Source organism: Schistocerca americana, chromosome 10, assembly GCF_021461395.2.
Source record: "Schistocerca americana isolate TAMUIC-IGC-003095 chromosome 10, iqSchAmer2.1, whole genome shotgun sequence".
Classification (NCBI taxonomy): Eukaryota; Metazoa; Arthropoda; class Insecta; order Orthoptera; family Acrididae; genus Schistocerca; species Schistocerca americana.
Window position 1 is genome coordinate 163,515,105 of NC_060128.1, and position 24,469 is coordinate 163,539,573.

The 24,469-nt window shown below is 42.5% G+C and overlaps 1 protein-coding gene across 1 annotated transcript in view; it reads left to right on the forward strand.

Moving 5' to 3' along the window:
* LOC124552498 (chaoptin) overlaps positions 1-24,469 on the forward strand; it is a 231,614-nt gene that overhangs the window by 128,374 nt on the left and 78,771 nt on the right. The window contains exons 7-10 of the mRNA XM_047126782.1: positions 2,309-2,528; positions 3,981-4,205; positions 8,626-8,922; positions 21,845-22,192. Coding sequence (XP_046982738.1) covers positions 2,309-2,528; positions 3,981-4,205; positions 8,626-8,922; positions 21,845-22,192 — 1,090 coding nt within the window. The remainder of the gene's footprint in view (positions 1-2,308; positions 2,529-3,980; positions 4,206-8,625; positions 8,923-21,844; positions 22,193-24,469) is intronic.

The following is a 24,469-nucleotide window of genomic DNA, read 5'->3' on the forward strand; positions in this document are numbered from 1 at the left end:
CATAAATACACCGACAACAATTGACTTGGGCACCTTTAGAATGATTGAATTATCCGTTATGGATTTGATATCCAGTGACTAGCTGATGTTCGAAGTCACCGAGTTCTCACGACCCACTCACTCTGCTGTCACTGCTCCTCTACTGACAAAACGATCCTCTCCGTCTGTTTTTATGGTGTCGGGTGTATCTCTCGTGACATCTGGTGGTAAATTCCACGTTATGTACCTGTGTCCGGATACTTTTTATCAGATAGTGTATTCTAAAATTCTTCTCCGGGTGTGAAGGATACCAGTCACTAGTTGACCAGTTAAGCCGAATTTTGAAATTTCGGATTTAACAAATAGTTGAAGCAAGAGAATCGCACAAATATATCGTAATTTGACCGGTCGCATAGACTCCCCTATGGAGGAAATAGTAATAAGCATCGCTGGTGTAGAGAAAGAACTACAAGATTTGAAAACGAACAAGCCGCCAGGTCTTGACGGATTCCCAGTTCGGTTTTACAAAGAGAGTAGTCTACGTCATTGGTCCCTTACATAGTTTGCATGTATTGCGAGTCTCTGGGCCAGCGCGAAGCTCCAAGACTGCAGGTGGCTCCTGCATAAGAGAAGCATAAAAGAACGGATCCTCAAAATTGCCGATCAATACCTTTAACACTGGTTTGTTGGAGAACTCTTGGACGTATTGTCTGTTCGAATATAGTAAATTTCCTTGAGAGGGAAAAGCTTCTTTCCACAAACCAGCACCGTTTTAGAAAGTATAGCTCGTGCGAAACTCAGCTTGCACTTTTCTCACTTGATACACTACAAACTATGGACGGACAGCAATTGGCAGACGCCATATTTCTAGTTTTCCGGAAGCGGTTCGACACAGTGCTCAATTGCATGCTGTTAACGAAGGAACCAGCATATAGAATAACTTCACAGGTGTGTGAGTGGCTCGAAGACTTCTTAAATAATAGAACCCAGCTTGTTGTCCTCGACGGCGAGTGTTAATAAGAAACAAAAGTATCGTCAGGAGTGCCCCAGGGAAGTGTGATAGGACCGCTGTTGTTCTCTATACACAAAAATTGTTTATCGGACAGGGTGGGCAACAGTCTGCGGTTGTTTGCTGATGATGCAGTAGTGTACAGTAACGTGTCGAAGTTGAGTGAGTGTAGGAAGGTACAAGGCGATTTAGACAAAATTTCTAGTTGGTTTGACAAATGACAGCTAGCTCTAAATGTGGAAACATGTAGATTAATGCAGATGAGTAGGAAAAACAAACCTGTAGTGTTCGGATGCAGCATTAGTAGTGTACTGCATGACACAGACACGTTGGTTAAATATCTAGGCGTAACGTTGCAGAGCAATATGAAATGGAATGAGCAACTAGGGACTGTAGTGGGAAGGCGAATAGTAGACTTCGGTTTATTGGAGGATTTTGGGAAAGTGTGCTTCATCTGGAAATGAGACCGCATGTACGATACTAGTGTGACCCATTGTGGAGTACTGATCGACTGCTTTGTACCCACACGAGGACAGTATGATGGGACATGTGTTACGAGATGGGGGACTCACTTCCATGGTACTAGAGGGAGATATAGAGGTTAAAAACAGTAGAGGAAGGTAGAGATTGGAATACATTCAGCAAATAATTGAGGATGTAGTTTGGCATAGGAGAGAAGTATGTGGCAATCCCATAAAATCTTTAAGAAGACTGATGAGGCAAAAATGTTTCAACAACAGTTAAGTATTATGGACATATTTCGGGTACTCAAATGGGAATCACTGGGGTAGGGCAAGGTGATTCTAGTACCACTAAGGTACATTTCGCATGCGGACATGGAAATAAGGTTAGGCAGTTTAGGGCTTGTATGGACTGGTAACTGGGAAGGTTGATTTGGCAGAGGGGTCCATGCAGCAGGGTTATCGGTCCCATCAAAGTAGGGAAGGATGGGGAAGGAAGTCGGCCGTGCCCTTTCAAAGGAACCATACTATCCTTTGCCTGAAGTGATTTAGGGATATTATGGAAAATCTAAATCAGGATGGCCAGATGCTGGTTTGAACCATCGTCCTCCCTGTGCTCGTATGGAAGCCCATAGACAGTAGTTTTTACCTCATTCTATTTGCTAGTGTATTAGGAAAGGAAATGACTGGTGCAGGGTACCCTCCGCCACGCACCATACAGGCGTATGTATGTAGATGTAGATACGTAGATCTACATGTAGATGTAGATACGCTTAAAGAGTGAAGCAGCAGTGCTAGCGGATACATTAGCGGTCGAGCTTTCGACCCGAAGTGAGACGAATGTCCTTCATCACGTCAGGATGCGCAACCTGCGCTCGCTGTCGCTGTCGCGCCTGCCGCAGCCGCACCTCGCGCCGGACGACTTCCTCGAGTTCGGCGTCGACCTGGAGGAGGTGCGGGTGGTGCGCGGCAACCTGCGCACCATCAAGAACCACGCCTTCATGCACGCACGCGCCGTGCGCCGCCTCGACCTGTCCGAGAACGCCATCTCGCTCATCGAACCGGACGCCTTCACTGAGGTGAGCCCACTTTCCAAATTGTTCCGTTCAGACTGCTTTTTTCATCTATCACAAAAAAAGAAATTATGTATCAGTTAATGTCGCAGATTGCATTATTATATCCTGTAATTTTTAAATCTAATGAAATTGACATACTTTAAATCAAATCAAATCTATTAGGTGATTTCAGATTACTACTAATGTGTCCCACAGGGTTCAGTATTGGAACCTCTCCAATTCTTGATATCAGGTTGGCGCGTAAGTTTGTGGGGATTTTCTCTAAGTTTGATAAACACAGCACGTATACATGACAGACTCTTTAGTCATCAATAACAAAATCTCCTTCGCCCTAATGCTGTCGGGCTTTATTTTCGACTAGTATCACTTCACACAGCCTTTCTGGTCGTTGTTCTCAATTGCTGGAAACATTACCTTCTGCGAACCGTCAGGAGAGCTTCTGTAAAGTCTGGAAGGTAGGAGACGAGATACTAGCAGAAGTAAAGCTGTGAGGACAGGGAGCGAATCGTGCTTGGGTAGCTCAGATGGCAGAATTCGAATCTCGGTCCGGCACACACTTTTAATCTGCCAGGAAGCTTCATATCAGCGCACACTCCGATGCAGAGTGAATATCTCATTCTAGAAACTATTGTTATTATTAATTATATTATTACTTTTAACGCCACTAAGAACATATAGCTAACTGATGGCAGGCATATCGAACATGTCATAACCTAAATCCGAATATCTGTAGTGACGTTTACATGTTGAATAAAGTGTGTGCACGCCGTAGTTTGTAACTAATTTACGTTTTTTTTTCATACAGTTCAATAATTGTTACCCTGTATGTCAGCTGGTGTCATGTATTGCTAGTTAGTTTATGGAAAGATTGACCACCATCAGTTGAGCGCCGGTGCTTAGAATGTAGTTATGTGACACAGTGCTATGTATTACGGCATTTTCTATGGTGAATTAATTTTATTGTGAATGATTTAAAATATTTTTGCTCTTAACGTCACATATACTTAGTACTTGTACTTTCATGACAATTAGGTTTCACTTGGAAGATGTTATGATGATGTATTGACCCCAAACGCGTCAGCAAATATAATTTTTAACAAAACATGATTTTAGCGACCTAACGAAAAACTGATATAAGACGTCCTCAGACTGTATAACCTGGCCCACAGTTTAACCACCTACACGGGAACTCGTCTACATTATGTGATGCAACTGTTAACGATTCTGTGCGTCTCTAACTTGATCAGCAACCAAATAGGCTCGGGTAGTGGGTAGTTGGATCTCAGAGAATGCTTCTCCCCAGACATATGTCATTCGCTGAGGTTGGTGCGAAAAGCCCAAATTTTTACCAGATACATGCTGACGCTGCCGCAAGAGCCACTGCAGGTGTTGGTGAGTCTATACCTCAGCACGATCGACAGCCAGCTGGGACTCGGAGAACACTTCGTTTTGCAGATTGGCCACTCGCTGACCTGGCTGCGGATGGCCCACGGTCTAGCCAGCTCTGTGGGGACGCTGCCGCACGAGGCGCTGCGTCCGCTGGTCAACCTGGAGAGCCTCGACATGAGCAACAACCGGCTGCGCACCATGCCAGAGACCTCGTTCCACTTCCTGCGGCGGCTGCGCGTGCTCCAGCTCCAGGACAACCAGATCGAGCACGTGCCCAAGGGCACCTTCCAGGTGGGTCTCCACTGGCTCTCACATCTCAGCATCACATCACCGTGTTCACACTTGTAGAGTCCGACCATCAAAACACAATCATTTTCACAAACACTTTATTCATTCCCAGTATTTCTCAACAGCTACTAATGCAAACAATTTTTTTCTTTTATTTTCGCTCTCTGACGGGGAAGAGGGTATAGAGCCATCAGTCTACTGATTAAATTTATTAGGCCTTTCGCGACATCCTTTTCTGCGCCAGTCTCTTAATTTCACACAGCATCCTCAACTACAATACTGGCCATTAAAATTGGTACACCAAGAAGAAATTCAGATAATAAACGGGTATTCATTGGACAAATATATTATACCAGAACTGACATGTGATTACATTTTCACGCAATTTGGGTGCATAGATCCTGAGAAATCAGTACCCAGAACAACCACCACTGGCCGTAATAACGGCCTTGATACGTCTGGCCATTGAGTCAAACAGAGCTTGGATGGCGTGTCCAGGTGCAGCTGCCCATGCAGCTTCAACACGATACCACAGTTCATCAAGAGTAGTGACTGGCGTATTGCGACGAGCCAGTTGCTCGGCCACCGTTGACCAGACGTTTTAATTGGTGAGAGATCTGGAGAATGTGCTGGCCAGGGCAGCAGTCGAACATTTTCTGTATCCAGAAAGGCTCGTAGAGGACCTGCAACATGCAGCCGTGCATTATCATGTTGAAATGTAAGGTTTCGTAGGGATCGAATGAAGGGTAGAGCCACGGATCGTAACACATCTGAAATGTAACGTCCACTGTTCAAAGTGCCATCAATGCGAACAAGAGGTGATCGAGACGTGTAACCAATGGCACCCTATACCATCACGCCGGGTGATACGCCAGTATGGCGTTGACGAATACACGCTTCCAGTGTGAGTTCACCGCGATGTCGCCAAACACGGATGCGACCATCATGATGCTGTAAACAGAACCTGGATTCATCCGAAAAAATGACGTTTTGCCATTCGTGCACACAGGTTCGTCGTTGAGCACACCGTCGCAGGCGCTCCTGTCTGTGATGCAGCGTCAAGGGTAACCACAGCCACGGTCTGCGAGCTGATAGTCCATGCTGCTGCAAACGTCGTCGAACTGTTCGTGCAGATGGATGTTGTCTCGCAAACGTCCCCATCTGTTGACCCAGGGATCGAGACGTGGCTGCACGATCCGGTCAACTGCTGTTTGTGTATGAGAAATCGGTTGGAAACTTTCCTCATGTCAGCTCGTTGTAGGTGTCACCACCGGCGCCAACCTTGTGTGAATGCTCTGAAAAGCTAATCATTTGCATATCACAACAAGTTCTTTCTGTCGGTTAAATTTCGCGTCCGTAGCACGTCATCTTCGTGGGGTAGCAATTTTAATGGCCAGTAGTGTATATATCATTGGAACGGAGTTCAATAAGTAATGCTACACATTTTTTTTCTCAACCAATTTCGTTTGGGAAAATGTGGAATTTGCTGTGGAACGTCGTGGAATATTCTCGCTTCAGGTCCTGTCGTTTTATGAAGTCCCAAAAGGTGTCAGCGCTATGCTTGACCTTAAAAATGGCGTCTGTAACGGAGTAACGTTCCAAGCAGAGAACTAAGAGCATCGCAGATATTGATAGCCGGTTGCAGAATGTCTACACGGATCTGGCAGTGAACAAAAGCACGGCGAATCGTTGGGCGAGACGTCTGTCGTCGTCGCAACAAGATCGAGGAGAACCTGTCCGATCTCACGCGTGCCGGCCTGCCACACACAGATGTGACACTTGTAATGTTGGAACTTGCGGATACTATCATTGTAGGTGAGCGATGGATTGCTATCAGACACCATGCTGTACAACTGGACGGTCCTCTTGGTAGTGCTGACACACTCGTCCATCAGTTGGGGTACTCAAAGGTGAGTACCCGCTGCATTTCTTGCCGTCTACCAACCTCCCGACTTCCTTCTGTTTGGCCCAAAGGATGCACTCCACTGGAAGCAGTACGTGGGTGGTGTGGAGGTAACTGACGCAGCAAGACGTTGGCTCCGAAGGTATCCAATTCAGTGGTGGTATGCGGAGATACAGGATCTCCCAGTAAGGAAGCTTAAGGATCGCACTGAATTGAAATTATGTTGAAAAATAGGGTGTTGGAGCCAAAAGAGTGGAAGATGACATGATGAATTGGAGTCCTGAGTAAAACCAACCTGCTTCAAAAAAATAATTATTGCATTACTTATTGAGCACCTCTAGTGTGTACTCGTCTCCCTCCCTTCCCCCACAATGATTGCTCTCTATGTACCCTCTAGTACGTTGGAACGTCGGTGTTCCTACACTGCCATCGTATCGCTTCTTCTAGTTATAGTTTTTCACATACATGAAGTTCGGAAATTCCCGTTACTGACTCCCGGGACTTGTAGAAGGGAGAGAGTACATTATATTTTGAATAGGAACCCATTTCCGGAATCGTACCGTTACTCATTAACTTCTGCTGGAGAAGCTGAATTAGGCGTGACGTTGGACAGTTATTAGATAAAAATTCAAAAGCAAACATAAAGAAACATCCATTTATCACAAAGCCACATTTGTTTGTATTAACATTTAGACATTAGGTGTTCACATTATTGCAAAAGAAAAAAGAATCCAGCGTACTATACGTACAGAACACTACTGATACTACAGAACATTACGGCTCGATACGGCGACCTTCAATAATTTTCCGGACACTGTACCTACGAAGCGTATTCTGGTCCAGGACAGGAATCTGAGACTTTTCTCTTTCCCACAGCAGTCGTGGACGCGTTACACATCTGAATTGAAACCGTCGCAGAACGTTTCAGCACATGGGATGCTATCCAAAATATTATGTACACACTCCCCTCTACAAGTCCTAGAAGATTGTAAAAGAAATTTCCGAACAACCTGTATTTATTACCTCTGTAATCCTGTGGATACTGTAAGACACTATCTACAAGCCTTGAGGCTGAACTCTTTTACCTTCGATGCAATTAAGTAATATAAATTATTACAATGCCCTGTTCATAGAATAGAGAATAGTGTAGTAATATTCTCATTTCATCTTCCTTTATAACACCACTCCTCAACTCCTTTGATTATCTTTTTTTCAGGCTTCCCAGCAGCTTATGATTCACTTATATACAGTACTGTTTATCAGTTTATCGGCTTCAAAAATTTCTTTCTCAACTTACGATCTCTTTTGATAATAACAGCTTATGATTCACTTATACACAGTACTGTTTATCAGTTTATCGGCTTCAAAAATTTCTTTCTCAACTTACGATCTCTTTTGATAATAACAGACTTGATTTTGAGATAAATCCTCTTTTTATCTGTTCTATTATGTTTGTTGTATCTTGCGTGTTTTGTCCGTTATGCGTTACCTTGCTTCCAAGTTGATAAAATTCCTTCACTTCGTCAAGTACATTTTTATTGATTTTCATGTCCGGCTGCTTCTCGATACATTATTCCTTCTTTGATTTACTTACAGTCAATATTTAGTACTTAATAGATTGTTGATTCTATTTACCATGCAACGACTCATTCTCACTTTTACTGACGTTAGAGGTATAATTAGCGAATCTTATCATCCATATACTTATTCCATTTGCCATGCAACGAGTCATTCTCACTTTTACTGACGATAGAAGTATAATTAGCGAATCTTATCACCCATATCCTTTCCCAGTATTGCGAACTTTACCTTTACTGCCACGATTTCTACTTCGACGTATAGGTTTGACAGCAGAGGAGAAGGACTGCATACCATCCATACACTCTTCCCTAATTCGAGTACTTTTTCTCTTGACCGAGCGCGGTGGCGGACTGGTTAGCACACTGGACTCGCATTCGGGGGACGACGGTTCAATCCCGCGTCCGGCCATCCTGATTTAGGTTTTCCGTGATTTCCCTAAGTCGCTCCTGGCAAATGCCGGGCTGGTTCCTTTGAAAGTGCCACGGTCGACTTCCTTCCCCGTCCTTCCCAAAACCGATGAGCGCGATGACCTCGCTGTTTGGTCTCCTCCCCAAAAACAACCCAACCCAACTTATCTTTTGTTATTCTCTTTGTAGTGTTGACTCTTGGCTGTTTACATACTGTGAAATACCCATCTTTCCATTGCATATACCTTTTTTCTGGAGCTTTCATACATCTTGCACCATTTTGCGTCCTTGGTGATACTAGTTTTGTGGAAGCCCCTGATGAAGTCTCCAATATTGGAAGACGAAACGTTAGGCAGAGAAATATGTCGTGGTCTACGGCGTAACGCCCATAAAACAGAACTCACAAAGGACGCAAATAGCATCCGTGAAAGCTACCATTTTACGTTGCTGAACGCAAGTTGTTGATCGATAAATATTTGTGCTGTCACTTGAGAGAGAGTGACTCGTTACTGGCGACCTCTGCCGCCCACAGGGCAACATCCACTCTGGGCTGGAGGAGGTGTACCTGTCGCTGAACTCGCTCTCGGCCGTCAACACGCACACCTTCGTCGACCTGTCGTCCCTGGAGACGCTGCGCCTCGACGACAACCGAATCGAGCGCGTCGAGCGGCGGGCCTTCATGAACCTCGACCGCCTCAAGATGCTGGACCTCCGGGGCAACCGGCTCACTCGCATCTCTGATGAGGCCTTCCAGAACCTGCCCGAGCTGGAGGAACTGGACCTCGCCTACAACCGGCTCACCTCTCTGGACTTCACCATGCTGGACCAGGTGAGCACACATCACAGAAACTGCCCGATCTGGACGCCTAAAACTTTGGTCCTAACTGGCTTACTTACCTTATAATCACTATACTGGTTCAGTTTAATGCACCACCCAAAATCTGCCCTAAAAATCATGTCCTCACTGTCTGCCCATTTACTTCTTTGGGCTAGACGATATCGTAAGAGTAGTCATTTCACAAAATATCTGAGATGCGGAAACCCGAACTCAGTGACAAGCTGGGTTCTGAATTTATCATACATCAGATGGGTGGACCCAAGTATAGTGAATGGTCCTCGATCTCATTTAATAAATGGTTCACTTCTTTCGACTTTTTTCAATAATGGTAGAGTAAATTCAAGAAGCTAGCTAATCTAGAAGAGCTCAAGGTCAAAACTGGTTTATTTTTATAACTACTGTGATCAGTCAGTCACATGAGTATGTCTTGTAGAAGTTCCCTGAGGTGGACCAGCTTCACTTATATTCGCTGTATTGGATCACTCGAATAAACCACCCAACATCTGCCCAAACTGAAAGGGCCGACCTCGCTGGGAGGCCGTTTACTTACTTGGGCTTGATTATTTCGTAGCAGATGGGCAGGAATTAAAAAAAAAAAAATGCCTGAGCTGTGTAAACTAAACTCAGTTACAACCCTGATATCAACTCTGAGATTTATCATCCTCCATCAGCTGGGTGGACCAGAAAACGGTAAGGAAATCTTTGACCTCATTTAATAAGTGAATCTCTGGTATTCCATTGAGAAAAGTGAGACTGCAACCTGATTCTTTTCAGTACAAGCTACCAGTTTCGCCACCACATGGTAACGTCTTCAGGCCCCGAATGTAACCTGCCATTCACAACCGTTTTCACGTGCAATGAACAGAATTGTATGCAACAGGCCAAAGTTAACTGTACTATTTTCCTTCAGTGGCTACACGGAAGGTACGGAATCCAGTTAATTTTAGCCGGCTGCATATGATTATGTTCATTGCACGTGAAAATGGTTATGCACTTTACAGTCCAAGTTTACCAGACCTTCTTTTATAAAATGCATTTTAACCATCAGCTGTTTATTTGTCCCATTATTCATCTACTGGTTTCGGTTATTCATCGTAATCCAGGGCGTAGGCTACCACAGATTAGTTAAAAGCATCCCATATTCCTTTGAAGTTGAGCAATAGCGAAATTATCCAGTGAACTTGTACAAACAATTTGTCTTAGAATACCAAAAGTCATACCTTATGTCAAACAGAGAGACATTGCAGGAGAAACAAGGTGTTTTTTCGTCTGTATGTTTGACATAAAATATGACTTTAAGTATTGTTTTTATTAAGTATTTTTCGTACAAGTCCACTGGATAATTTCGATATTGCTCAACATCAAAGGAATATGGGCGCTTTTAACTAATGTCCGCTGCTCGTGGTCTTGCGAGCACGGGGTCCCGGGTTCGAGTCCTGGCGGGGTCAAGGATTTTCACCTACCCCGAGATGACTGGGTGTTGTTGTCGTCATCATCATCAACATTCATCCCCAATATGGTCGGAGGAAGGCAACGGCAAACCACCTCCATTAGGACCTTGCCTAGTACGGCGGTGTGGGTCCCCGAATCGTTCCCCTACGGTCTGTCAATAAATATGGGACTTCATTTCCATTTAACTAATCTGTTATGCCCTACATCCTGAATGATGGTTGATAATCGAAACCAGTAGATGACTAATGGGACAAATAAACAGATGATGGTTAAAATGCATTTTATAAAATACTTAACGGCTGTTGAACCTCCCCTTATGGAAACATTACAAAAAAATGTTCAAATACGTGTGAAATCTTATGGGACTTAACTGCTAAGGTCATCAGTCCCTAAGCTTACACACTACTTAACCTAAAATAACTTGAGGACGAACACACACACCCATGCCCGAGGAAGGACTCGAACCTCCGCCAGGATCAACCGCACAGTCCGAGACTGCAGCGCCCTAGACCGCACGGCTAATCCCGCGCGGCGAAACATTACATATCAGACTTTTTGCTTCGAATAAAGTTATATATGTAGCTCTCGCAATATTCAGAAACACTGCTCAAAACACAACTTTTCTGACAACAAGAAGAAAATGCATTCTTTCCTGTTACTCTAAAATCAGCCACTAGATTCAAACACCAACCAGGACACGTCATGTGTTCTAGGTTGTGATGTTACAAAATAGAAGTGATGTTGTTATTCGATGGAAAGTTGGAAATTGAGATTTAGCTTACTGTTTTATCAATCACAATTGGCGTAAGAATCATGGATTGACCATTGTCATAAAATATTGCATTATGAGATGTGAATAGTTTCTACTTGCAGTTTCGCGTGGCTTGAGGCAGTCTCAACTAGCGTGCTATTGATTAAGAAGTTGCGTTATCGTCTTTCTAATTACTTCATGATCGTAGATACGATCATACCCGGTTGTGAAGTTATTGTTATGACAAAACAATTTCCTAAGGGACCAGAAAGTTCTTAAGGGCGCAAAAACAACTGTAACATCACACAAAAGGGAAATTCGATATTAAAGCTGATGCAAGAAGACGATAAAACAGTTATCTTTTTATCAATGTAACACGCACATTAGACTGCTGATCTTGGTGTCTGTAATATTAGCAAAATGCATAATTAAAATGAAAATAATACTGAGGAGATAATAGAAATGAGCACTGCTAAATGATTCAGTATTCCCAGAACAAATATTTATTATAACTAAAACATATATCGTACCTTAAGCTTAATACTACAATGACGGTAGATTTTTATGTCCATATCATGTCCATTGAGCGCTCTTTTATATAGCCATTGTCCTCTTGAGTCGCTCGTGCTTCGTCACGGTAAGTTACAACAGTTCTTCTTCCTACACTTCACTCAAAACTTAGACATAACACGTTTTTATACATTTAGTAAAAAATTAGATCAGACTGCCACAAATCTGCGTCCGTCTTACTTCAGAAAAACAGTAAAAGTCTTCTTAGCGCTCCAGGCTTCATTTGTTCTCCCGCGAACAAAATAGTGAAGGATCGTATATCTATCCGTATTTTTCTGTTTTTATTGCCGCCCAAAGACGACAAATTACATCACTAGAAAATTCCACCGTCGCTATGCGACGCCTCATGATACATTAATCATTATTTGCAAACAAGTATTTGCCTTCTGGCTGAAAGTATTAACTACTCGTATTTGCTGTTTTAATAAAGTCAAAAATAGCGAATATCACATTGCCTCCCATGAGGAGAGAGGGAATGCCGAAGGATTACCTCGATCCTCATGTCCTCATGAGATATTCGTGATTTTTGGTGTGACATTTACATAATGTTACTGGCGTACCATGTACTTAAATTGAAATTACATTTATAAACATATATCAGATATTTATCATTTTTCAAAATAAAGTTTTTCATTCTTTGTTCATCAGTCACTTCATTCCATAATACCAAGACTAACATTTATGTGCATTTTTAAGTTTGGTCCATATTTGCTTATAACAATAAGTGAACGTTCATTTCGCTCTGCAGGGGATAGAATTCAGAAATTACTTTCTCTTGAGCTTAACAACTAATACATGAGTACAGTGAGTGCTTATTTTCACTAAACTAGAGTGGACAATGTTCGAGCATCTGTTGACTCATTGTGCTTCAATTACAGTTTAATAACGTAGCACTGCACTTCGTGATGCTTTCACTTTCTGTGTTAGCTGTCTACGGCGTTCATCATGCAGTACATCTGTCCTTTCCATTGTGGTGCCAGGAATTCAAGTGGTTTCCCGGGTTTTTATTTACAATATGAAACAGAAGAAGTGGAAAATTATTAGTATAACTTACAACCTATTGGATACATTTGTTGAGGATCGGGACTGGTCTGGAGTTTAGGGTCTTCCTATAGTGCACATTCATTTTCTTTGTCCATCAAGAGACAGTGTTATAATTCATTTTAGCAGTGTTCAGGAGTGCCGGTATTAATGGCTTTAAGGCCTGAGTAATCTATCAATGTACTTCTCACTCATCTTAACTTCAACTCAAGAAAACTGCTTAATTTACGTATGAAAATGTAGTCACACAAGTGTACAAATGTCTTTCCTCCAGCATGTACGATGGAAGTCATGGCGGTTAGCAGTTTAAAGTTTGGATTGTTTCGTCACCCACACGTCAGCCACTCACAGCGGCTGCACAGTGTTGCGTGAGCTCCAATACTCAGTATCCGTTCGCGCTAAGGCTGTAACAGAGCTGCTGGTCGTAGATTGCTCCTTTTTTTTGTGAACTTCGTATCACACGAGTGCATCGATACAAACACCTCGCGCGCGTTTTCCATCGGAGGAGCTGAACACTGACGCTGCCTCCATACTTCTCTGTCAACTGCCTCCCATGAGGCTCACAGGTAAGTGACGACGAATGTTTTAGCTGTCGCTGCACTTAGAAAAACACTGAACTTTGCGTTGCACCTGTTGTCGTAGCCTTGACTTCTTTTTACACTTGCAGTACAACACTACCACTAATATACAGTGAACAGTTACTTTTATTATGCACGTCGCACTTTAGTGTGCATCTTCACACAGCATTCGTGCTTAGTTCCTTCGCCGATGGAGTTCATTTACAAAACAATTAATTTTGCAGGTTTCCTCCATTGGTACAGAAAGACTTATATTCTACTATTTACAAAAGATCACTTACGAGCTAATATTTACAATTAATGGTCACTCCTTTTGTTAAGTCCAGTGAACAACTGCTTTATGAATGGACTCTTTATATCTCAAGGTTTACTTTCACTAGTGAACCTAAAAATATTCTTTCAAACTTTCTTTTAAGGGCTCATCTCCTCATTATGAGAACTACAGGCTTCGCAACACTCGTTGCATTTATTCTTTAGTGCACCCAAGATCATTTTCTACTGCCACGCAGCATATCTACTACTTAACGAGTATGCATTTAACCCTGAATCTTTTTTTTTTATATATTTGAGGGCAGACTGGATAACAATAGGTCTCCCTCTTCGCTTCATGTACTCAGCAATCGTTCTCTGTTTAAAAAAAATAGGGTAACGCGTGTCTACTATTTTTTTGCATGAATGGAATTACCGACAGTTCACTGGGTTTACGCAACCGGTCCATAACAAACATTACCAAAGCTAGCGAAGTTCATCACGCTACGTGTCTCATTTCTCATAAGCACTGCTTTGCCCCGAAGCACACGTGCCTTTTACAAGTCGACCCTTGGTCTGGGTTAATGAACCAGGATCAAAAGGAACGGGCAGAAGGAAAATGGATTTCATAAGAGGAGTGTCTTAGGAGACATTTTTGCAATAAAATCTGCATGTAAATAAAATTATCTTAATAAACATAGGCACATATATAAACTTCAACCTCCTTCCTTACAGCATGCTTTGCTACTTCTACGTCTTACTCAGGTTATAGTCAATATTAAGTTTAAATATCACTGCATTGCTTGTTCTTTAGATTAGCCTTCAATTAGGGTATTGAATGGTCGCTAGATTACACTACAGATCTTCTGAAGATCTTTACTTGGACTTATTTATGATACAGGGGGCTTGCTGTGTGGTTATTTAGTAACTTGATTCTACTGAAATCAATTCGTCAGCTAACATTCCTCATATACTCTTTACATTGGGCTCAGATCACAGGGAAATAGTTTACTTTCATAGCAATTAATGGCCTCGTGGAGTACTTACGCTACATTATTGATGCTTCATGGTTTGCCTCTATTTGTACTGTATTTCACCTAACTTAGTTTACTACAGCTTATTGTCTCCTTGCGTGAACACATGTGGGTTACCACTTGTTTTTTCCATTTAACAGCACGCTTTAACTGAACTTTAAGCTATTTCTTCTACTCCTGTCCACTGTCTCGACTGTTTGAACATGTACCCTTTTTTTTAAGCAGGTAATTTGGGCTTTTACTACAGAACTTCAAGTATTTACATTACTAAAAATAAATCTATAAATATTCTTGTACCTTGAGAGAAGTGCTTATTTACGCATCCTTCTCCATTTCTCACCTTTACATATTTATATAGCTCCGGGCAATCGCCTCGCAAGCACTTTGTTTTTTTAATACTAACTTAAAATTAAATTGAAATTCTTGGTGCAACCCCAGTTTCCTGCTTCAGCTTGTTGAAGAAATATCGGTTCATGTCCATCACTATAAACAATTTTTTCATACATAGCTTTTAATACTTAAAGTTTACATGTAATAGCCGTTACCATGTAGTCAGTGCGCTGTTCAACACAATACTTATCATTAACAGTTCACACAAGGGAATTTCCAGTACGCAAGAGATTCTATCTGCAGTTGAGGCTGTGTCTGTAAACTAACTCTTTGTTTCAATGGACCAATCGCTCCCGATATGGAGCAACCCTGAATCGGCAATGATAAAACTTTTGAAACAGAAGACACCTGTCTGAAAAGACATGATGACATGACATTGATGTTTGCTCCTGTATCAACAACTGCTGTGAAAGGAATGTTGGCAATAGAAATCTTAATCGCAGCCTGGACCTGTTCATCATAAATGTCATTAATGTCTTGAGCTTCTAGGTCAGGTGCAAGGTCATCTCGTAAGTCGGTCTCATGGTCGTACCGTATCGCATTAACATACTCAGAATCAGAGTATTCGTTAGTACCCCCACTGGAACCGGCAGCGACCTCTAGGAGGCTGAAAGGTGCTGCCTCTAATTTTCCGCAGGATGTTTAACCTGTTTGTCATTCATGGCCTTAATTGTTTGTTCCGTTTCATATTGGTGCTGGTTATGTGGTACAAATACCGGTGTAAAGGGGTCAAATCCACTGGGTGCATTCACTTGTGAATAGAATACTTGAGAAGGCTGATGTCGCCCGATCTTTTGGTTGCCGGCAAAACCATTTCCTTGTGAAGGAAAGTTCGCATTTGGTGCCATTTGAAAATTGTTCCGCGGTCCTCTATCCTGTGAATAGTTGTTCTTATGTTGTGCTGGGTGGCCTCCGCCTTGCCCATGCCACTTGCTATTTTTCGACCTATAACTTTGATTGTACACTGGCCCATTTGAAAAATTACCACTAGTTTGTGGAGAATTTCCATACTGCTCAGGCGCAGAATTAAAGGGTGGGTTTCCGTACTGATGTTGTACCTGGTGGTTGTAAATTGGGTGGTATCTCTGCTGATTACTGTAATTGGTTTTCTGCTTCCATTTAAAGTTATTGCCATTTGCGTTTTGATAACCGCTGGCAGGTTGGCAACAGCGGTCGCAGTAGCTCGCTCTCTCCTTGGGCGCATTGTTGTCCGCGTGCGATGCATTCTGCTGGCTGCCAGGGAAGAATTTGCCGCTGCCAACCTTGGAGCGCACATCCTCGCTAATTAAATCTAAGGAATCCAGCACAGAAAGGAATACATCCGTGTCTTCTTCGGACACATTTACTAATTTCTCTCTAATAGACACAGGGAGTTTGCTTTTGAGAATCATAATTACGTCCTTGGAAGAAATCGGAGAATCCCAGAATTTAATTTTTGCTAGATACTTCTCAAAGTATCGCCGGAGACTTCCATGCTTCTCATTGAAAATTTCCGCACCATACACCTCCTTCCTTAATCTTTGCTGTACCCCATTACTCCAAAATTTTGCCAAGAACATTTTCTCAAACTCTTCATAATTCCTACACGTGTCTACCATTTCCGTTCCCCATAATGCTGCATCACCAGAAATAAAGCCAGTGACGAACTGAATACGCTGTCTGTCTGTCCAGCTCCTGGGAAATATGCCGGAAAAATTCTTTAGGAACACGATGGGGTGTATTTCTCGCTTCTGCGGATGAAAAACAGGAAAAGTGCGATGCTTAATCACACTTTCCTCTTGCATTAAACTCACGATTGTGGGCGGATCATTTATTTTCCCTACTCGGAACTCAACAGGACTGTTGTTTTGCATGTAATCAGGCGGTGAACAATAAGGAGTTGACTGACATTCGTCACCGTCTAAAGAGTTGTTCCCTATAGTTTGCGTATGCGTGTGCGGATTTTCTACACAGTTTCTCAGCATTCTGACTTCGTCCACTACTTGCTGCTTCCACTCGGGAAGATCCCGTGTAAGTGTCCTCCGAATCTGTCCCAATTCAGAAACTACTGTGTCTCCAGACTTACCAGGAGCAGCTAAGATTTCATAAGTTACATCCTTGACAGTCTCCCTAAGCTCCTCCCTGACCTTCTTTTCGATAAAAATATCTTTACCCTTTATCCATTCACCGTAGTGTTCCGACAATGCCTCCGTGTGTGCTTTCACGGTGCTCTTAACCTGTTCTTCAATATTGATTGAGTCTATCTGCCTCGACAGATCCTCCACTACACCTTCAATGTCAGATACTGCATTTCTAACTGAGTTTATTTCTTTGGTAGCTGCCTGAATTTTTGTGTTTAATGTTCCAGATACTTCAGCTATTTCACTTTTCACCTGTTTCTGCATTTTCTGAATTTGATCACTGATCTTAGTTTGCACTTCACCCAAATGGGTATTTAATTCAGCCGTAATTTCTTTACGCAGATCTGTTTTGATTGTGCCTAGCTCTGTTTTTAATGATTCGCTTACAGCATCTAGTCGGGCGTTAACAGTCTCATTTTGTGTTTTTATAGTCTCATTTTGTGTTTTTACTGATTCGCTTACAGCATCTAATCGGGCGTTAACAGTCTCATTTTGTGTTTTTATAGTCTCATTTACTGCGTCAAACTGTTGTTTCAGCATTTCCATTAACGCACCGAGGTCATTTGTAGCTGCAGCGGGAAGAATTTGGACTTTAGGGTCACTTTCCCCTGTTACAGACATGGTTAGTTCAGTTTCCACACGGGAACCTACCGTTCGCGATCGTAAAGGGTATGGAATACTATTAACGTCTTCACTCCCGTCTCCTGTTGTCACCTGTCTCTGTTTACTATCTGCCATTTTCGTTAGTAAATCACGTGCTACGCAAGGCTTTCGTCGTTTGTCAGTGACGTGGTGAGTCCGCTAAGAGCACCACTCTCGCGTGAGCAACAAATGAAATCTATCTGGCGAGACGACAAGATGGAACCTAAACGTTTCAGACAAATGAATGAAGATGCTCTTCACTGCAAATTGCGCACACTATCCACCATGTTGAAAATGTAATACAGCTATACTAACAATGGGGAGAAATAATTTCTATTATCAGACTACGAAGAATTTTACTTTGAAACATAAAATAAAGCAGATTTTCTATAGCGGGAAGGAGATAGAAAGGATGTGGATCGACTTGGAAAAGCAACGTTGCTACTGAAGCACTACACTGCGTATGCAAAATTCTGACTTACTTTTTGATGGCTTGGTTACCGCTATGTTGTCTCAGCAAATTCACGTCTCTTTTCTTTTCTTTTCTCTCGGTAATTAAACTGCGTTATTGACCCGCGTATTTTCTGTCTTACTCACAGAGAGATGATGTGTACATGAAACGAGAGAACATTTATTAACACAAGCACATAGAAAATTTTCCAAGAATTTGAACTAATTTTTGGTCAAGTCCCTGTTCGGGCGCCAAGTGTGATGTTACAAAATAGAAGTGATGTTGCTATTCAATGGAAAGTTGGAAATTGAGATTTAACTAACTGTTTTATCAATCACAATTGGCGTAAGAATTATGGATTGACCATTGTCATAAAATATTGCATTATGAGATGTGAATAGTTTTTACTTGCTGTTTCGCGTGGCTTGAGGCAGTCACAACTAGCGTCCTATTGATTAAGAAGTTGCGTTATCGTCTTTCTAATTACTTCATGATCGTAGATACGATCATACCCGGTTGTGAAGTTATTGTTATGACAAAAAAATTTCCTAAGGGACCAGAAAGTTCTTAAGGGCGTAAAAACAACTGTAACATCACACAAAAGAGAAATTCAATATTAAAGCTGATGCAAGAAGACGATAAAACAGTTTTCTTTTTATCAATGTAACACGCACATTGGACTGCTGATCTTGGAGTCTGTAATATTAGCAAAATGCATAATTAAAATGAAAATAATACTGAGGAGATAATAGGAATGAGCACTGCTAAATGATTCAGTATTTCCAGAACAAATATTTATTATAACTAAAACATATATCGTACCTTAAGCTTAATACAACAATGACGGTAGATTTTTATGTCCGTATCATGTCCACTGAGCGCTCTTTTATATAGCCATTGTCTTCTTTGAGTCGCTCGTGCGTCGTCACGGTAAGTTACAACAGTTCTTCTTCCTACACTTCACTCAAAACTTAGACGGAACACGTTTTTAGTTATTTAGTAAAAATAATTAGATCAGACCGCCACAAATCTGCGTCCGTCTTACTTGAGAAAAACAGTAAAAGTCTTTTTAGCGCTCAAGGCTTCATTTGTTCTCCAGCGAACAAAATAGTGAAGGATCGCATATCCATCCGTACTTTTCTGTTTATATTGCCGCCCAAAGACGACAAATTACATCACTAGAAAATTCCACCGTCGCTATGCGACGCCTCATTATACATTAATCATTATTTACAAACAAGTATTTGCCTTCTGGCTGAAAGTATTAACTACTCGTATTTGCTGTTTTAATGAAGTCAAAAATAGCGAATATCTCAAGGTACACTCTCCACGAGGTACAGTAGTCAGGCCTAGCTGGTCTGTGCGCAGCGGGGGAGGGAGATACCTGTTACTTACCAGCTCTTGGATGTTGTTATCGTATTGCATCTCTAGTGTCTCCTGTACAGTCCACCCACACAGGTAGTCGTGCATGTTAATGCGATCGGGATAGAATCCGCCCGGCAGACTAATGTCGAGTGGGTTAGCGTGCCAGCCAGCCTCGTGTTTTTAGGCTGTTTATCACAACCCACTGTTTCCAAATTTTCGCCTCAGATACGCGGTACGCAAACACTTGCACACAGAATTTACTCTATAGGAAGACAGACTGGGTACGCCGTTTCTGTCTTGGGAGCTGAATAAGGAAATTGATAATCTTCGCTGTTTCTCATTCAAAGTTTAATCAGAATCGGAACATACAGTCTCAAAGGGGGTCAACACAACGAGTTAAAATTTGATAGAGTAATTAACGTACAAGTTACAGCCCGCTTGCGGCAAAGAACGTTGCTACTGAAGGAGCATATAAAGCAAGATACTGTGGGAAACAAAATAAGAATAGCGCAGTTAAAAAATTCAGTTTCAGTTTGTTACATGTCAAATAGTGAAAACGTAAAGGATCTGTTGGAAGAGCTTTTGGAACTTTAAGCTACTGGTAAAGTATCACTTCATTCTCAGCAAAAAAGGAAATTTTAGTCTAGGAAGACATGTAGCTACGTTGTAAAGTTTGTCAAATTGTCTAACCAAAGAACACTTCACTGCAATTACTGAGAAGTTACTTATTTATAAACAGTGGCCTTTTTCTACGGCAACTGTATCTGGGAAAGAAACGTGTTACCGGTATGTGAAACTTATAAAACTGCTCCTCATGCAGTAATTTAGATGCATAGTAAATCATTCATGCAAATGTATATATTTTGAGCACAGAGGTAAAGTTGCCAGACAACTATATACCAGGCTTATTTTATTTAATTGTCAGTGAAAAACATTGCAGAAAATAGAATGTCAAGCAAAATACTGTAAAAATGAAATGCCAATGAAAACACTGTAGATGTGAAATGTCAATAAAACACCGTAAAATGAAACGGCAATAAATTATTTTATTGTCTTGTACGTCATCATTATTATTGAATTACTTATGTTACTTACTTTTAATACATATTTTTAAGAGGCACTCTCATCTATAGTGAACTTTTATGGCGGTGGCTGTATGCTCAAAATACGAACAAAAGTACAGAATTTCTGCAACAGTTTCCATTTCTGTTAGTTAACCACAGCGCGTTTCGAAGTCTCCCCTATAATCTTCAGGTGGTACCCACTCAGTTTGCATTGACTTGCGTTCAGTTTGAGAGCAACGAGAAGTTATCGTGGGTAGACCAACGTTTTGTGGGTCTTCTTGTAGTTTTACTACGTCGAAATGTTTATTGCTACTTCGATTAAAACTTGTCTTGTTGCTGTCATTGTACACAGTTCCTCGAGAAAAAATAAAGCTGGCACGAGATGTTTGGAGCTACTTAAAGGCAATTTCAAGAGGGTGCGAGTAAGCGGGCGACGCCTTTGACTACAGAAAAAATGGAGGATGTTGTTCAGTTTTCTTCAGATACGGCGGGCGTGTAGCCACTCTACGAAATGTAATCTCGTCGGTCAGACCACAGTGGCCTCTCTCTGTATGTTCATCTTTTTAGAGATAGTTGCGAGACTCGGCTGTTCGGTTTAAACTAAACTCCGCCCGAACAGGCCGTGAAGGCCCAACGGTACCGACCGGCCGCCGTGTCATACTTAGTGCTCAGGTGTCACTGGATGCGGATGTGGAAGGGCATGTGGTCAGCACACCACTCCCCCGGCCGTATGTCAGTTTACGAGGCCGGAGCTGGTCCTTCTCACTCAAGTAGCTCCTCTATTTGCCTCACAACGGCTGAGTGCATCCTGCTTGCAGACAGCACTCGGCAGACGGGATGGTCACCCATCCAAATGCTAGCCCAGTCTGAAAGCCCTTAAGTGATCTGATGGGAATCGATGTTACCATTGCGGCAAGGCTGTTGGCCGGCTGTTCGATACAGGATGTCAAATCAAACACCTTTCAGCTGTCTAGTTTCCAAACTTGTTTTATGTGGGTACCACTTTCAGCGTTTTACTACGCCATCTTCAGGCCCGTGACCGACATGTAGGAAGATTCTACCCCTATTCTGATCAAAATAGGAGCCAGCAGTAATGGTATTAGTAGAATTTTGCTACAGCGATGACTTCAGACACCATCTGCCGAATCAGTGGCCTGTGGTCGTGCCTGACCCCTTGACTGAGGTGTCCCCACCCCCTGGTTCCAGGTGGGCACGCTGGCCACGTTCCGGCTGAACGCCAGCCACAACCGGCTGCACTCGCTGGAGTCCAACTCGAGCGCGGGCCTGCTGCTGGGCCACCGCGGCGACCCGGTGGCCGTGCACTCCAACATCAAGGTGCTCGACCTGTCCCACAACAACGTGAGCGGCGTGGCGCGCGGGTACTTCCGGCCGGTGGAGACCTCGCTCACGCACCTCTACCTCTCCCACAACTTGCTGACCAACGCGTCGCGCGACCTCTTCGGCAACATGCCACACCTCCAGTGGCTCGACCTCTCCCACAACGAGCTCGTCGAGATCGACTTCGACACCTTCCGCAACACGAGACGCCTGCAGGTGAGTGATCGGCGTCTGTTCGTCAATTAATGTACGACCTTGCATAGGACTTTCTCTTTTTTTTTCCTATCGCATCAGGTCTGGTAAAACAGATTTCGACGTTCACCATCATCATCAATAGTGTAGAAATCTATGGTTCAAAAGGTTCAAATGGCTCTGAGCACTATGGGACTTAACTTCTGAGGTCATCAGTCACCTAGGACCTAGAACTACTTAAACATAACTAGCCTAAGGACGTCACACACATCCATGCCCGAGGCAGGATTCGAACCTGCGACCGTAGCGGTCGCGCGGTTCCAGACTGTAGCGCCTAGAACCGATCGGCCACTCCGACCGACAGAACTCTACGAAACCGGATTTTCGCTACAGATGGTACTAGCTGTCAGTATAGAGCCCATGAGACAGCGACTGCTGCTTCATCTCCTTCCTGTAAAGGCTGACGACGAATATCAACAAATGGTTCAAATGGCTCTGAGCACTATGGGACTAAACATCGGAGGTCGTCAGTCCCCTAGAACTTAAACCTAAATAACCAAAGGACATCACACACATCCATGCCCGAGACAGGATTCGAACCTGCGCGGTTCCGGACTGTAGCGCCTAGAACCGCTCGGCCACAGCGGCCGGCGAATATCAACACACGGCAACCCATGTTCAATACATCGGTATCTGTTTAAAACCCGTCAACATGTCGAGTTTAGTGCCTACGAACAACGACTTCCGGACACCATTCGATTTCTGTTATCATTTGAAGAAAACTGCTTCAGATGTAACTCATAGCATTAAATGTGACCATGTGGATGAAGAGCCATTAGCGCTTGCAGTCTTACTATGCAACTTTTTTTTGCTACGCATGCGCCATAGGTTCGAAGACTTCGGAATGTTTCTGTGCTTCATCAACCGTGATTCTGAGCTCATCGGCAAGACTGACAACCGGTTTCTGAGGCTGCGATGTTTGTGTACATTAACCCTGGCAATACCGACGCATTTTCCATAATGCACAATACTAAACAGGTGATACTTTATGTCCACCATAAAAGAAATAAAAAACAAAATCGTTAACGGTCGTTGACTTACATTAACAATATACTTTTTAAAGAATTAATGGTTGTAAGTGGGGTCCAGAACCAGAATATCCCTTCCACCACACTCATAGCGATATCAATGCATTCTCAATAGTGTGCACAAAAATCTTTAAAAAAGATTCATTTTCTTCATTTTAATTTTTACTTGAATCACACTGTTTAAAGAGATGTTAATGTGTAAGTTAGGTCCTAAACCGGAAATTAATGAATAACATTTATTGTGGAAAGTGACAAATACTACGTAGACTCAGATTTTTGGGTTCGGTTTAACTGAAAAATTTTAAACATTCATGGAATCTTCTTAAAGAATTCGTTAAAAACAATAAGTATTTTCTTCAACATTTTAAAATATAAATTATATGACTAGATTACAATATTTTTCAAAACGTGGGCTGTCATTCCCCAAGAAACCTTCCAACACCTTATGAATGTATGCCTGCGAGAATGGAAGCTGTCTTTAAGGCTAAGGGTGGGCCAACACCATACTGAATTCCAGCACTACCGACGGAGGGCGCCACGAACTTGTAAGTTATTTTCAGCCAGGTGTCCGGATACTTTTGATCACATAGTGTAGCTTCAGTCTGCATCCATAGATCATAGATGTCTCAGACTTGAAAAGGTCTCTGAAACCATACGGTTCATTTGATACTGTTATCGCTCAGACACGAGGCTGCAGGTTTGCCAGTGCAAGAACTAGGGAGCAAAGGTGAGAACAAAATGGAAGCATGTGCAGCCAAGGACGGAGACAGATACTGCTCTGCAATAAAGAGTGTTCTCCGCTCTTGATTTACGATTCCCGCAACCCCTCGGCGACACGTCGACAGATACCTGCAACATCAGCAGTTATACCAAGCCATATCGCAAAACTGCGTCTATTGCAGCCAAATTGCGGCAGTGTTGGCGACAGTGCTATTGTCGTAAAATATGTTGCACCTAAACCCACCATTAGCCGTAAACCCACGATTATTTAAAGAATCCAACTCCCATTTATAAACAGTTTCAAACGTATGATGAGAAATGATTTTATGTGTTAAATATTTACTTTTAAGCAAAAAATGGTTCAAAAGGCTCTGAGCACTATGGGACTCAACTGCTGAGGTCATTAGTCCCCTAGAACTTAGAACTAGTTAAACCTAACTAACCTAAGGACATCACAAACATCCATGCCCGAGCAGGATTCGAACCTGCGACC